At 41.2% G+C, this 16,922-nt stretch overlaps 1 protein-coding gene across 1 annotated transcript in view; it reads left to right on the forward strand.

The window, feature by feature from the left end:
- The window catches only part of cast (calpastatin), a 205,010-nt gene that overhangs the window by 145,798 nt on the left and 42,290 nt on the right, over positions 1-16,922 (forward strand). Inside the window, exons 30-36 of the mRNA XM_072281312.1 lie at positions 2,690-2,785; positions 3,516-3,566; positions 5,556-5,681; positions 8,152-8,208; positions 11,191-11,280; positions 14,035-14,130; positions 15,542-15,592. Coding sequence (XP_072137413.1) covers positions 2,690-2,785; positions 3,516-3,566; positions 5,556-5,681; positions 8,152-8,208; positions 11,191-11,280; positions 14,035-14,130; positions 15,542-15,592 — 567 coding nt within the window. The remainder of the gene's footprint in view (positions 1-2,689; positions 2,786-3,515; positions 3,567-5,555; positions 5,682-8,151; positions 8,209-11,190; positions 11,281-14,034; positions 14,131-15,541; positions 15,593-16,922) is intronic.

Raw genomic sequence — 16,922 nt, forward strand, 5'->3', positions numbered from 1 at the left:
GCTGTTGTTGCCCCGCAGGGCAAACACACTAAGATGTACTAGAATCTCTGGGCAGATACTGATCTATTGTTAACACTAATCTACCTACACCCTACTCCAATAAACAGGTTCCATACAATGAATTCATTTTTGCAATATTCTACACTAACAATAACAAACAGGCATTTCTCTTCTGACTTTAAAATGTTAAAATACCAGCTCAAGTTGATAGGGGTTGTTATGTTGGCCTTCAATAGATAGATAGATAGATACTTGATTGATCACAAAGGAGATTAGTGTCACAGTAGCATTACGAGTGCACGGATTTACAAATATTAGAAGAGAAGTAAGAAAGAATAAAAAACAAAGTTACCTCAAACAGTCTTAACAGGAAGGGGGGTGGGGGTCATCACTTCCCCGGTGATAGGTTGACTCATTATAGAGCCTAATGGCCGAGGGTAAGAATGACCTCATATAGCGCTCTTTGGAGCAGCACAGTTGTCTTAGTCTACAACTAAAAGTGCTCCTCTCTTCAGCCAAGGTGGCATGCAGAGGGTGAGAAACCTTGTCCACAGTTGCCAGGATTTTCCGTAGGGTCTTTTGTTCTAATACAGCCTCCAGTGCGTCCAGTTCGACTCCTATAACAGAACCAGCGTTTCTAATCAGTTTATTGAGCCTCTTGGCATCTCTCATGTTGATGCCATTGTCCCAGCACATCACTGCATAGAAGATTGTACTGGCAACACGGAATGATAGAACATGTGAAGGAGAGGCCTGCGTGCTCCAAAGGACCTCAGTCTCCTCAGGAAGTAAAGATCGTCTTTGGCCCTGCTTGTACACAGCCCCTGTGTTGGTGCTGCACTCAAGTCTGTCATCCAGATGCGCCCCCCAGGAACTTGTAGGTCCTCACCCCATCCACGTCATCACTATTAAAAATAACGGGGAGCAATGCAGGCTTAGTGTTCTTAAAGTCCATCACCATCTCCTTTGTGGAGTGTTTGAGCTCAAGAGCCAAGAGGGGATGTTGCAGCTCTATAAACCTTGCTTAGACCACACTTGGGTTATTGTGTTCAGTTCTAGTCACCGCATTATAGGAAGGATGTGGAAGCTTTGGAGAGTTTGTGGAAAAGATTGACCAGGATGCTGCTTGGGTTGGAGAGCATGTCTCACAAGGAAAGGATAAGTGAGCTTGGGCTTTACTCTTTGGAGTGAAGGAGGGTGAGAGGTGCCACGATAGGGGTGTACAAGATGATGAGAGGTGTAGATCAAGTGGACAGCCAGAGATTATTTCCCAGTGTGGAAAAGGCTAATACAAGATGTTAGGAGGAAAGCAAAGGCGGTGTGTTAGGGGTAGTTTTTTTTTACACAGAAGAGTGGTGGGTATGTAGAACGTGCTGCCGGGGTGGGGATAGAGCCAGGTACATTAAGGACATTTAAGAGACTATTAGATAGGAGCATGGATGAAGGAAAAAGATGGAAGGCTATGTAGGAGGGAAGGGTTGGAATGATCTTGGAGTAGGTGAAAGGGCCGGTGCAACCTTGTGGGCTGAAGGCCTGACACTGTGCTCTATGTTCTGTGTAAAACATCCTAAGACAGTGTGTGACAGTTTTAATGCAGAGAATTTATTACTGAATCACATAAGTGCAATATGTACAAATGTACTGAAAATTTGATCATTAAGGACAGCTTCCGGTTGGAGATGTTTGAGTTGATAACTCTATTTCATTGTGCTCGTGGCAGTGTCATCTGCGAATGAGTCTGAATACTCTTGTCGGGATAGGGGAAGGAACAAAGGTATAAAACTATCAGCTTTGTTTTCATGCCACCTTCTGTGACTCTGAAATGTTCCGTAATTGTACCTTATTGAAGTTTCTTAGGATGTTTTTCTTCTGTAATGTCACTTTAGAAATCCTCATTTTTGGTGTATTACTTTAGATTATGAAGACACGCAGTCCTCTTTTATTGTAATTTAGTAATGCATGCATTAAGCACTGTAATGAAGGCATCAGATTAGCTGGTGAGGAACAAGAATCAAGAGGTTTTGTGGAGATAGAACTCTGCGGATTTAGTGATAATGCAGTTAATACCCACCGACTAAGACAAATATTCTTCGATTGGAGGTGGGGTGGGCAGCGACACGACAGTGTAGCGGTTTCTATGTTCTGCCTGTGACCATGTGTTTCTTCCAGGTGCTCTGCTTTCATCCCATGTTCCAAAGATGTACGTGTTAGGGTTAGTAAGTTGTGGGCATACTATGTTGACGGTGGAAGTGTTGCGACCATTGCTCAGCACAGTCCTCACTGATTTGGTTTGAAATGAACAATGCTTTTCACTGTTCATGTAACAAATAAAGCTAATCTTTATCTAAAAATATCCCACCAAGCTTATGAACAGTCTGGGTTCACATTGAGACGCATGTCAGGCAGATGGGGAAATTTAGTGGCTTGGGAACTGAGTTTTCTGGGGGGAGTGGCGCGGTGTGGTTCAAAGATATTAGGATCTTTCATTACGGGACATTTCAGCTTGGTAAGGAGGGGGAAATCCAGAGCATTTTCTGTCAAGCACAGGTAGCTTTTTCATTGCCATGAATAACTTTGGAGGGCTGGCTCGATTCATTTATCTTTGTAAACATTCCAATGAAACAAGGGACATGAATCATCGTATTGTTGCATATTTAGGTTGCATTATTTTTGTTTCTCATGATTTCAGGAAGCAGATATAACTAAGAAGAAGGGTGAACGAGTGGGAGAGCGTGAAGACACCATACCACCTGATTACCGATTTAAAGAGCAGCCTGATCCTGAGGTTGGTCCAGCAATCACTTTGAGAAAAGTTACAAACTTATTTTAATATGACACAGGACATCATTATCTGTGACCATGATTGCTCTTGGCAAATTCTACAGAAGTGGATTGCCATTGTCTTTTTTCTGGGCAGTGTCATTACAAGACGGGTGACCCCAGCCATTATCAGTACACTTCAGAGATTGTCTGTCTGGTGTCAGTGACCACATAACCAGGACTTGTGATATGCACCAGCTGCTCATACAACCATCCACCACCTGCTCCCATACCTTCATGTGACCCTGATCGGGGGTGAGGTGGGGTGGGGTGGTGGCTAAGCAGGTGCCACACCTCGCCCAAGGGCAGGGAAGGAGTGCCTTGCACATCCTTTGGTAGAGACGTATCTCCACCCTGCCACCCAGTGTTTTAATAACTTCGTATTTTAAAAGTGTTCCACATAAAGCACATACTAAAAAAATCAACAAAGTCTATATTCCCAAACAGATATGAAATTCTCTTGCAATTGTAGAAACTCTCTTGCTGTCACACATGATAAAAGACAAAGTTTGCTGAATGATTAAAACTAAAATCAGTACACATCTTTGATTAATTCTTCTTCTACAGTGGTTTATGGTACCATTGTACATCCATGAATGTTGACTTGTCTTGTCATGCTTGTTGCTGTTTTATTGTCTGATTTAACTTCTGACTCATCCAAAACCAATCTAATTCTGTCTGTCTATTTGAAACAGGGGAAAGTCAGCTCAGGTGCTTCCCTCACTGATGCAAAAGCAAAACCAAAGGTAATGAAAAAAGTTAAACTTTTTTTTCTTAAAGAATCACATTTACCTAAAACCTCGTGGGATCTAATCCTTGCAATGTCTGCATGTTTGATATAGAACCTACTAAAACAGACTTCCTGTCCCAAGTGGCTGGGAGCACTTATGTACCATTGCAAGGCCAAAGGAAGTGGTAGATGTAGATTAAAAGTGCTCATTCCCAGCCCTCTTCGCATTGCTCCAGCCACCCATTTTCTGAATTTGTACTACAGAGCAACACCAACAAAATGCTGGAGCAACTCAGCAGGTCAGCTAGTATCCATGGAAATGAATAGATAGGTGATGTTTTGGGCTGATATAATTTTTCTAAAAATGGAAATGATTGGAATTTTTTTCATCTTTCACAAGTATTGAGCAGGAAGGTGAGAGCATTGTAAATGTATCTGTAACAGTTGTACTACAAGATGGGAAAAATAAATTTTCCTCCATGAGAACCCCATGCTTTATATAACAACAAAAATCTTTATAATACAAACAGAACATATAGACCGTAAAACAGTACACAGCAGTGCAGGTTCTTTGTCCCATAATGTTGTGACGATCTTTTAACCAGCTTCCAGATCAATCTAACCCTTCCCTCCCATGTAGCCCTCCATTTCCCTTTCATCCAAAATGCCTGCAATATTCAGCCGGGAAAAATTTTCGAGCATTTTCTGTTTTTAATTACGACTTTGCAGCGTCTGCACTATTTTATTTGTATTACCCTAGGTATCAAAAACATTAAGAATCAAAAATGTTAAGGCTTAATACTTATTGACATATTCTATTTTTGGTAAATTTATTGATTAAATAGAATGCGTTACCATCTAGAGAAAATTGCATCTCATCTTATATTCCTATAAAGATTAGCTTCATTTGTCACATGTAAATCGAAATATACGGTGAAATGCGTCGTTTGGGTTAATATACCAAAAAATGGCTTGTTAGACTTACTCGGGTTTCGAACACATGATTTGTGATCACCTTGAATATATGATTGAGTGTTTAAGTCAATGATGCCTCCTCTTCCCACCCTCCCCAGGGACTGGGCTGAGTCAAACAGAGCTGGGGCCTGACTCGCTGGCAATGAGACAGTTTAACTGGCTGGCAGTTGCTTGCTCTTCCATCACAGCTGTTTCTGTGATTCTCACCTACAGACATTTTGCTCATTTTCAAACAGTTTGGCTTATAAACAGAGCTCATGATTGCAGCCCCATTGTAACGTGGGCACCTTCTGTTACAGTGATCTTCGCTATGAACTGAAATATCTGTGGCAGTGTCCTCTAGGAACATAAGTTTAGCTGAACCCATCAGAAGTGTAGAACTGTGAGTGAATGCCACACTTCCCTTGCACTAAATGCCGTTGACTGAGGTAACTACCATGAAGAGCATTCTAACTGGTCGTATCACCACCTAGTATGGAGAGATCACAGCCCAGGATGGGGGAAGAAGCTGCAGAAGGTAGTCAACTCGGCCACCTCCCTCAGGGGCATTAACCTCCCCAACATCGAGGAATCTACAGAAGGGATGCCTCAGAAAGGTGGTGTCCATCATTAAAGACCCCACCACTCAGGACGTGCCCTCGTCCTTATTACTTCATGAAGACATAGATTCAACATTTTAGGAACAGCTTCTTCCCCTCCACCATCAGATTTCTGAACAGACAGTGAACCCATGAACACTACCTCACCAGTTTGCTCTCTGTTTACACAATGCTTTATATATATTTGTTGTAATTTATCGTATTTTTCATGTATTGCACTGTACTGTGGCTGAAAAACAACAAATTCCATGACATTTGTCAGTGATATTAACCTCGATTGTGGGTCTGTTTCTGATTCTGTCGTATCCACAACTTGAAAAAGGAGAAATTGTGGTTAATGGCAATTCCTGTAAGTTAAGATTTTTTGAAATATTAAGTAAGAAAGGCCATTGATTTCAGCTGGTTTGACAATGTTGATTATATCGTTATAGGTTTTGTCTGATGATGATGTCCTGGAGTCTCTGTCAGCAGACTTTGTCCAAAGCTCTGTTGCTCCAATTTCAAAATGCTCAGCTAGAACATCACAGTCTGCAGCACCGCCCTCCGTGCAGAAGGAGGTATGACCCTCACTTTATATAGTATTTATTATTATATGTTTGTTTAGACATACAGTATGGTAACAGGCCTTAAGGTCCAATGAGCCCCCCACCATCCAATTATACTTAGCACTTGGAGGAAATCCATGCGGTCACAGGGATACAAGGTGGGTATTGAGCCCGGGACGCACGTTGAACCCAGGGCGCTAGTGCTGTAATAACATTATGCTAAATGCTACATGGCCGTGCCACCCAAAATCTTGCTATCCTGCTATGCCAAAGCGGGGAACGAGACTGTTGTCAGACATGTAATTATCAGAGCCTGCTCACTGAAGCTGAATAAATGTATTGCCTTAATGATGGGAATACTTGTCGGTGGAGGGTGCCGGTATTAGTCTTTTCTATACTGCCAGTAAACTTGGAGGATTTTGGAGAGACATCATTGGTGCTTTAGATAATCTGCAACAGGATGTACTAGAGGGCAGCAATCATTGCTGCCTTGTACAAGATTGGCTTTTCTGGCATGTTTGAGGTCATGATCTTCAAATGCAATTTTCCTCACATGCCCACAGACAGCTGGTAAAATGAAAATGCTGGATTTTATCATTGGTGACTGTCTTTGTCTTTGCTGAGAGACGCCCATCCAGATAAAGAGAGTTGTCCATGTTTTCCAAACTCTAATGTTGGGACTTCATTGTTGTCACATGCCTAGATCATATCTGTTGCAGCTCTAGCTGAACAGAAAGCATATTTGATAGGTAGTCTTTGGTTAGCTCCAGTGTATCCACCTTTGGTCAGATGTAGGAGACCAGCCCTCCTGGTGCGTTGTTGGACAGGTACAGGTGTAGAGCTCAGATATACAAACTGAGGCACCAGGAGTGTCTGTGTTTCCTCCCACAACCCAACCCCCTCCACCACAACAGCACAAAATCTCCAACCCTTGTAAATAGTGCAGCTTAATTGATCTTGATAGGGGTCACCAACTACAGATGGAAAGATAATCAGTGGTAAATCTATATTTTCCTTAATTATACTGTGGTTAATAATTTCTAACACTCAAATATTTGGTTTGAATAATCATTTTTAACTACAAGATTATATTTCAACTGTTTATAAAAGTCTCTGATTACTAGAGACATTGGTAGAAGTTTGAAAAAGCTATTGACAGCAGGGATGCCTGACAGCATTTTTTTTATATTTCCAGAATTTGTCTACTTTTGCACATTGATTGCTTGTTGGGCTATGTTACTAGACACTAGAATACAGGCCCTTCGGCCCTGGATGTTGTGCCGACCCATATATTCCTTTAAAAAAAGTACTAAACCCACGCTACCTCGTAACCCTCTATTTTTCTTTCGTCCATGTGCCTGACCAAGGGGCTCTTAAATACCCTTCAAAGTTGCTGGTGGACGCAGCAGGCCAGGCAGCATCTCTAGGAAAAGGTACAGTCGACATTTCAGGCCGAGACCCTTCGTCAGGAATACCCTTAATGTTTTAGCCTCCACCACCATCCCTGGCAAGTCATTCCAGGCACCCACAACTTCTGTGTAAAAAAAATAACTTACTGCTGATGTCTCCCCTAAACTTCTCTCCCTTAGCTTTGTACATATGTCCTCTGGTGTTTGCAGTTTTTCATTGATTCTGTTGTATGTCCTTGGTTTACTGTGACCACCTGCAGGAAAATGAATCTCAGTGTAATATATGGTGACGTATATTTATTTTAATAATAAGTTTACTTTGAACTTTGAGAGCAAGGGCTCAGTCTTCTTTATGTGTGGCTTATGGGCCATTGTTGACGACTGTGATAGGCAGTGTGAGGCCAAGAGCTCAATCACAGCTGTGGAAGGTAACTGCATTCAGGGGAAGGATAAAATCAGAATTAAGCTGATTTTTTAGTATTGGTATTTGTATATTATTGTCAACTTGTACCAAGAAACAGTGTGCAAGATAAGCTTGTCTTGCACACTGTTTATACACATCAGATCATTACACAGTGTGTTGAGTGAGAATAAAAATAAGGAATAAAGTGAAAGAGTACTGAAAAAGTGCAGTGCAGGTAAGTGATAAGTGCACGATCACAATGAGGCCGATCGGGAGGCCAAGAATCCACCTTTTCTTACAGGAGGTCCATTCACTAGTTCAGTAACGGTGGGCTAGAAGCTGTCCTTGAGGCTTCTAGTACGTGCTTTCAAGCTTTTGTAGCTTCTGCCAAATGGGAGAGGGGAGAAGAGAGAATATCTGGAGTGGGTGGGGTCTTTGTGTGTGCTGGCTGCTTTATTGAGGCAATGTGTACAGGTTCCTTAGAGGGAAAGCTGTTTCCTGTGATGTGCTGTCTTCTGAGCCATTTTGCTTCTGTGGAGTCTCTGATTTGATGTGCATCTACAATTGATATAATAACAGTATAACAAGATGGTAGGCCACTGGAACTCTGTTTTATTTGAATGTGAACTATTGAAACAACAATCGTCATTGCAATCTCTATTTTATTCAGGCCCCATTGAAAGCCTCCACAGCTGCCTCAGTGTCTGCAAGTCAAACTGGTGCTAAGGTAGGTGATGTGTCAAGAAAACAGTTGATCCTCTTCAGAACAGAAACATGGGTCATGGGCCCAATTGGATAGAAATAATGACAACTTAAACAAAACCCCATTATTCAGGATAGTTTCTGTAAAAGGACACTTTACACTTTGGATCTCGTCATAGAAACATAGAAAACAGGTGCAGGAGTAGGCCATTTGGCCCTTCGAGCCTGCACCGCCATTCAGTGTGATCATGGCTGATCATCAACTCCTGGCTGGTCATCTTTCATACAAACCAATTAAAACTTGAGGGAAGCACAAAGTGAAAACTAAAACCTGCAGGTGATGGAAATCTAAAACAAAAGAAAATGCTGAAAATATTCAGCAGGTCAGTCTGTATCTGTGGGAAGAGAAGGAGTGTCAGCATATCAAGTCTTCCATTTGATACCTGGTCATTGGCTGCAGTCTCCCATCACTGCTGCACTTGTGTGTGTCCAGGACAGAGAAGCGAGCAGGAAAAGTCATTGTGGACTACCTACTTTGCAAACTTCCTTTACCAACAGCTCCTTCTGGAAAGCACTATGGGGCTACTACAACAACAATAACCTCATGCCACCTTAAAAGTTTCTTCCTCCAGGCAGTTAATCTGATCAACCATTCTAGTCAGATTGTCACTTCACTGCGCTGTAGACACTTTAAACCATATTTTCTAATGCAGTTTGCATTGCAAATACATGCTGATATTTATGTATTTATGCCCATTTTATTCCACATCTCTACTTTAACTTCATAATCAAGTTTAATATTACAGGCATGTATGGTGAATTTTGTTGTTTTGCAGCAGCAGCGCTGACAATGCATATTAATAAAAACTGTAAATTACAGTAAGGATGTATATAGATATAAAAGTTAAATAAAATAAGTAGTGCAAGAACAGAAAGAAGATTTTATTTTTTATATAATTCTTGTTAAGGCGTTCGTCTAGTGATTCGAAGGTCGCTAGTTCGAGCCTTGGCTGAAGCAGCATGTTGTGTCCTTGAGCAAGGCACTTCACCACACATTGCTCTGCGACAACACCCCAGTGCCAAGCTGTATGGGTCCTAATGCCCTTCCCTTGGACAACATCGGTGGCGTGGAGAGGGGAGACTTGCAGCATGGGCAACTGCTGGTCTTCCATACAACCTTGCCCAGGCCTGTGCCCTGGAAACTCCAAGGCGCAAATCCATGGTCTCACGAGACTAACGGATGCCTGTAATTTATTCTTTATAATTGTTGAATGTTTTTTGTTGCATGTCACAGCCTGACCAACACCACAGCCAATTCCTAATACATGTAAATGTATATGGCGAATAAAGTTGATCGTTGAGGCATCTGCTGCTCATGTAGTTGTAATCCTTTTCTGCAGTTTGCCCTCTTCTTTCATGTTTTCTACTACGGCTCTATACCAGCCAATTATTCTGCCATTCTGAATGGCTTCACGATAGTATGTGAAGGATGGCAGTTCCTTGTCATGGGCAGAATGTTGTACGCACGAATACATGATGCTGGAAATCCAAACACAAAATGCTGGAGAGACCCAGCAGGTCAGGCAGCATCAGGAGAGGAATGAACAGCCGACAATTCGGGCTGAGACCCTTCACCAGGACTGGAAAGGAAGGGGGAAGATACCAGAAGAAGAAGGTGGGGGGAGAGGAAGAAGTACAAACTAGAAGGTGATAGGCCAAGCCAGGTGAGGGGCAAAGGTGGATGGATAGGGGCGGGGGCATATTAGATACTTCTGGAAGGACATTCCATTCTCTTCAGCTCTAATCTTCAAACAGGATTGCACTCCTAGAGCTACAGTACTGTGCAAAAACTTTAGGCACATATATATAGCTAAAGTGCCTAAGACATTTGCACAGTGCTGTATTTGTCAATGTGGAGCGGTGAGTGAGTTTGTAAGTCTAGCGGGAGCAAAGGATGTTGGGAATGGTGAGGGTGGAGCATGTCATGATTGTTTTATTTTGCAGCAGCAGCAGAGTGCAATACAGAAAAGGTCTTAGGCACCCTCATTTTATTTATTTATTTATTATATATATTTATATATATATATATATATATATATATATATATATATATATATAATATGTACTGTATTGTAGAAATTTTACAGTACCCTCTGTAGCGTTGTGGCCATTTCTCCAGATTTCACTCTATCAATGAGGCAGAAATTTTTTGCTTGAGGCTTAAAAAGATTCAACTTGCTCAGAGAATTGGTTTCTTCTAGTTTCCAAGATAACTTCAAACAAATTTGACTGTTTTCTGTGCCCTGTGGCAGCCTGATTAAATTCATCAGCAACGAGTATAAAAGGACAGATTGGAGGGCCTGCTCTATGGAGTGCAATAATGTGCTTTCAGTTTGGATTAAACAGTAGGATGAATTGTTATTAAGGCCCTTAATGGTGGCTTTAAGCTTTCCTCTGCAGCAGTAATCCTAGCAGAACTGTAACAGATGATTTAATGCTTATCCGAGATTTCACTTTTTATTGTGCAGATATTTTTTCAAGCTTAAAGTAACCTGTATGTCTTTGAGAAGATTTCTCTTGGAGCAATTGAATCCGTTCTGAAGACTGGGCAAGCATTGTGGTTATGGGCCTTGTGGCCAGGGCAGATATGAAAAGGGATCAATTTTAAATGAAAGTTTGTAATTGATACACTTGCCCAGTGCGGTCAATTGCTTTTAATTGATTGCATTCAGTTAGCAGCCCCAATACTGTTATTACTGTTTACATTGTATTTCTGATCCTCATCATTACTAAGGCATCATATTAAGAGAAAACAGTTGCTGGATTATTTGCTCTGAATTCTGTGTTATCCTGGAATACCTATTTCGTAAAATTTCATAATACCTGATTTATTTGTTTACCTGTTAAATTACAGAAATTAAATGCACCATTTTCTCATTTGCTGCTGTCAAAATCTGCTCCAGCTGATGTTGGTCAATAATTGAAGGAATGTATTTTGTTTTCAAAGGATAAAGATCCATTTGACCTACTTGCAGAAACTCTTCCATCCGAGGCTCCTAATGATTCAGCTCCGAAATACACTGGCCCGGAAGTGAAGGTACAAATGAAATATGTTTGGAACTTTGAGTGATTGCCTTGTTACTGCATTGTATATTTCGCTTAAAGAAGCAAGTATAAATTTACAGACAAGTGTTATTTGGAATAGTAAGCTACCAAGTAGAGAGATGTTCATTGAATCAAAGGGTTAATGTAGACAGACCCTTCTACGTATCTTTCAATGTTCTTCACTGCCAGCTCTCTGAGTGCTACCAGGTTTTGCTAACACATTCAGTGGCCACTTTTTTAGGTACACCTGTACACCTGCTCATTAATGCAAATATCTGATCGGCCAATCACGTGGCAGCAACTCAACGCATAAAAGCATTCAAGCATGGTCAAGAGGTTTGGTAGTTCAGACCAAACATCATAATGGGGAAGGAATGCGATCTAAGTGACTTTGACTTTGGAATGATCGTTGGTGCCAGACGGGGTGGTCTGAGTATCTCAGAAACTGTTGGTCTCCTGGGATTTTTATGCACAACAATCTCTAGAGTTTGCAGAGAATATGAGAAACAAAAAAAAAGCGTCCAGTGAGTGGCAGTTCTGTAGGTGAAAACACCTTGTCGATGAGAGAGGTCTGAGGAGAATGGCTGACAGAAAGACGACAGTAACTCAGTTAGCCACACATTACAGCAGTGGTGTGCAGATGATCATCTCTGAACACACAGCACATCGAGCCCTGGAGTAGATGGGCAACAGCAGCAGAAGACTACGAACATACACTCAGTGACCACTTTGTTAGGTATAGGAGGAAGCCAGTAAAGTGGCCACTGTGTTTATATGCCTAATATTCTCTATAACCTTTGACCCTTTGCCAGTGTGCTGTTAATGCAGTAAATATATGTTTTTATGTTCCCTGCACTTCAAAAGTAATTCTGCTCTGCTGTTGTATAAATTCTGGCAAATGGGCTTTTGTGGTATTATCTTCAATAAGCTTAAATCCACTGTCAGCTTTTATTCAGCCTGTGTTTAATGAGGATCTGGACTTGTGGATTAGTATCGTCGCTCCAAGAACAGAGTGCTGGAATGATGGTAGTGATTTAATCAGCAGTGTAGAGAAGACACAGCGCACCTACCTGTCTGTGTTAGGCAAGTGTGAGTGTATACTGTGAATCATATTGATGTTCTGAGTGTAAAACAGTCCGTCTGATACACATGAATGAAAACTGGAAGGTCTCTGCAAAGAGCCTTTGGTCAGCTACACACTGCACAGACTAAACGTTAGCTTTGGTCGCTTTTTTTTTGTTGCTGCAATAAATGACTTTGCCTGGGGAATTCTCTTCAGTCAGTATTGATATTGGTTTACTACTATCACATGTAGTAAGATACCGTGAAAAACTTGCCTTGCACACTATTTATACAGATCAAATCTTTGCATTGAGGTAGAACAAGGTAAAACAATAACAATGCAGAATGAAATGTAACAGTTACAGAGAAAATGCAGTGCAGGTAAACGATAAAGTGCAACTTCATAGTGAAGTGGTTTGTGAGGGTAAGAGTCCATCTTATTGTACAAGAGGTCCACTCAGCAGTCTGATGTCAGTGGGATAGAAGCTGCCCTTAAGTCTAGTAGGGTGTGTCTCCAGGTTTTTGTGTCTTCTGACCAATGGGAGAGGGAAGAAAAGAGAAAGCCCAGGGTGAGTGGGGCCTTTGATTACACTGCCTGCTTCTCTGAGGCAGCAAAAAGTATCAATAGAACAATAGATCTATTTACAATTATTTGAGAGAGGAAACAAAAGTGAATTTTTTAAAGCATTGTGCAAACAAGACTTTGAAGATAAGAGGTTGAAACAGGAAGGGAGCATTGTGGGTAGATGTGCCAAACGGTCCTGTTTCTCAATTATGATGTCTGTGTATTTTACTAGTCAAAGCACATCTAAATGATATTTATTACTCTACTGTCTGTGATATCAATAGTCAGTTTCCCTTGTTTACTGACAGTTGTATTATAATTTACTCAGCTAGAACAAGGTAAAACAATAACACTGCAGAATAAGGTAATAAGGAACTCACTGGCACAGACGGGGCATATTTGTACTTGCAATGCTGAACGAAAGGAGAATCTCTGGCATTCAGAGAACAGCCTCTATCTGGCACTGAAAGAAAATAAAGGATTAAGCTCTTTACATGAGCTCTGCAACTAATTCATATAAGTATTATTATAGAGTTATACAGCAGAGCAAGAGGCCATTCGGCCCATCTGGTCAATGCTGACCACGACATCTTCCCTGCTAGCCCCAGTTGGCCCATAACCCTCCAGCCTCCTCAACTCCATGTACCCATCCAAATGCCTCCGAAATGTTGCAATTCTCCACACCTCTGCCACTTTGTTCCGGCGGCTCATTCCCAGCATCCTCCAAGTAAAGAAGTTAACCTCGTAGGAGTGTTATAAATCTTTTCCCTCTTATCTTGTAATTGCACCCTTTAGTTTTGGACTCACCATCCCTGGGGATAAGACTGTCCCCCAACTGCCTCATCCACCCCCTTCCTGATTTTGAAAGCTTCTGTGAGGTCACCTCTCTTTTGGTCGAAGTTTCAGGTCAAAACTCAGTAACGGACTTCCTGGTCTGCTCACTCCATCTCTGCCCACTGGCTCATGATTTTAACAGCCAGTTTTCTCAGCATCTTGACCATATTCTCGACGGATAATATAATTCATCTAACTTTTTAAAAAGATTATTGAAACACAATGTATAGATACTGAACCTTGATATTTACTTTTTTATGTTAACTTTATTTTTCATAATTTTAGGAATCAGATGCAACAAAGAAGCTGATTGAACGTGTGGGAGAACGAGATGATACGATACCACCTGATTATAGACTTAAGAAGGAGGATGATTCAAAGGTTTGGACTAAAATTAAATTTGAAGGGAGGCAGTCCGAGCCAAAGCCTTATTTGAATACTTCAAAATATGTCCGTGTAGGAAACAGCTGGCAACATTTATATAAGAGCATGTTTTTTTTAAAAAAATCTGTAGTTGTGTTGATCTAATATAAATAACTTACAGTTTGTGGCAAAATCACAAACGACACATTACTGAACAATTTAAATGTAATCAATATACGTCAAGACCCTCAAGAGTTTAATCCTGCTATATAATAGATTATATAAACAAATCAGTGTTCTTTATACTGGCATCAAGTACAAGGCCAGCATTTAAACATTAAAAGTAAAGATTATCTTTGTTTGTCACACTCCCATTGAAATGCACAGTAAGATTCATAGTTTGCGTCAACGACCAACACAGTCCAAAGAGGCGCTGGGAGCAGCCCGTAAGTGTTGCCAGGCTTCTGCTGCCAACAAAGCATGCTCACAATCTAATAACCCCTGTGTTTGGACTGTGGGAGGAAACCAGAGCACCCGGAGGAAACTCACGCCGTCACAGTGAGAACCTACAAGCTCCTTTCAGACAATGGCAAGAGTTGAACCCAGATCGCAGGCACTGTGAAGCATTTTGCTAACCGCTATACCACCTTACTGCTATACTTTCCATGCCTAGTTGCTCTTGAGAAACTGGTAGTAAGTCACTTTGTCAAACCACTGAGTGCTTTTGATGAGCTCCTCTTCAGTTCAGCTGCTTGGTCAAGTGGGGCAAAGATGTCCTTAGTTTTCAAAGTGGTTCGCCATATTGATCTTGCAAGTAAACCCAATGATTTCAATTTCAAATAATTTCCACTGCAGATGGGAGTCAAATTCTGATTTCTGGGGGCAATTGCACAGACTCTGTGATCATGTGGTTTTCCACCCCCATTCAAGGTTGTGGTTTCTTTCTTTCTTTTTCAATCTTTTTATTAAGTTTCAAGATTAATAAACGTAACAATAATAGTAATGGTACGTAGAGATCGGGATTACAATAATAACAGTTAACATGTACAAGCACGGTCCCAAGTAACAAATATAGTTTAACCTCCCAATCTCATAGTAACTGACCATGAAGAAGATATTTTATAAAGAAAGGTTGTGGTTTAGAAGGTTAATGTCCACTATAAACATTGCTGCTAGTGTACTGAGGTCTGATTAAAATCGGGATGAATTGATGGGAATTTGGCGCGCAGTAACCGGAGCAGGTGTGATTTTAGTGTAATGCACGGTTTCCCAACCTAGGATCCATGGATCCCTTGTTCAGTGGTACTGGTCCATGCATAAACAGGTTGAGAACCCCTGGTGTAATGGGTGCTTGATGGTTGCTGTTGCTTCTGTGAAGATTTCTAATTCTGATATCAATAAGGTGATTCATATTTGTTCTTTATGACAGGAGAAAGGTAAACCAGCTTCTTCCATCACTTCTCCAGGAAGTCAACCAAAGGTGAGAGAGAAAGAGAGAGAGAGAAAAAGAGGGATAAGTTTTAAGTTTTGAGTCCACTGCTGCCATCAAGTATAAAGTACAATAGTTTCAGGACTCACACCATCTGGTTGAAGAACAGTTACTGCCCCTCAACCATCAGGCTCTTGAATAATAGGGGATAACTACACTCACTTGCCCCATCATTGAGATGTTGCCCACAACCAATGATCTCACTTTAGGGACTCGTTATCTCATTGTCGTATGTTCTCATTATTTATTGCTATTTAGTTTGTTGTCTTTTGCACGCTGGTCAATCCTTCACTGACCGTGTTATAGTTACTATTCTATAGATTTGCTGCGTATGCCCACGGGAAAATTAATCTCAGGGTCATATGTGGTGACAAATATGTACTTTGATAAAATTTACTTTGATCTTTCATGAAGGGCTTTTGAAATCCCTTTATTAAAACTCTTTACGTTTCTAGCCCATCAATCATTGACAATTGTGCACACATTGTGTTAACAGTATGGAAGCTTGCAGAAGGATTCTGATTTATTTAGTTCCTCTATAGCAGCTGTTCCCAACCTTTTTTAAGCCATGGACCCCTACCATTAACTGAGGGATCCAAGGACAGGTTGGGAACCCCTGCACTAGAGAATCAACGCTGCTTCTCAACTTGTGCCCAGCGTGATCATCTCAGTGATTCTAAGTTGTTCTGCCAAAAGACAAGCATCATGATTTTGTGGACCTTCTTTGGTCACAAAAGAAAATGAAAGGATTTGGAAAGTGAGGAAGCTCGTTCAGTTTGTTTGTCCCAAACCAGTGTCTGTTTTCTATAGGTATGATGTTGCAGGGTTGCTCTCTGCATGCGCAGGATGCGTCTTGTTGCACTCACTAGACTCAGTTCACCCTCAAACAGGGTCGCATCACCTAGACTTTGCCCCACTGCAACCCAACAACAAAACTAAACGTGAATGCAATACATACTTTAAAATATGTATTTCATGTTTCATATCAAAATAATTTTAATAGTTAAACTTAATTCAATGTGAAGAAGCTAGTAATGTACTTTACCTTTCCAATTGATAAGGACTTGGGATTAAAGTCTACTCTTTCCATTGGGCATGGTGCATATGAGTAGGGGATGGAGACTTTGTGTAATCACATCCAGTTACAACCGTTATAGTTGTTCCTATGGGTGGCGGGGTGGAGATACGTCTCTACCAAAAGAGATGTAAGATGCTCCTTCCCGCCACTAGCCTGCAGGTCACCCTTGGGCAAGGCTTAGCCTCTGTTCAGGGTCACGTGAAGACATGGGAGCAGCTGGTAGATGGTCAGATGAGCAGTTGG

This window comes from Mobula birostris, chromosome 17 (assembly GCF_030028105.1).
Source record: "Mobula birostris isolate sMobBir1 chromosome 17, sMobBir1.hap1, whole genome shotgun sequence".
In the NCBI taxonomy this organism is placed as follows: domain Eukaryota; kingdom Metazoa; phylum Chordata; class Chondrichthyes; order Myliobatiformes; family Myliobatidae; genus Mobula; species Mobula birostris.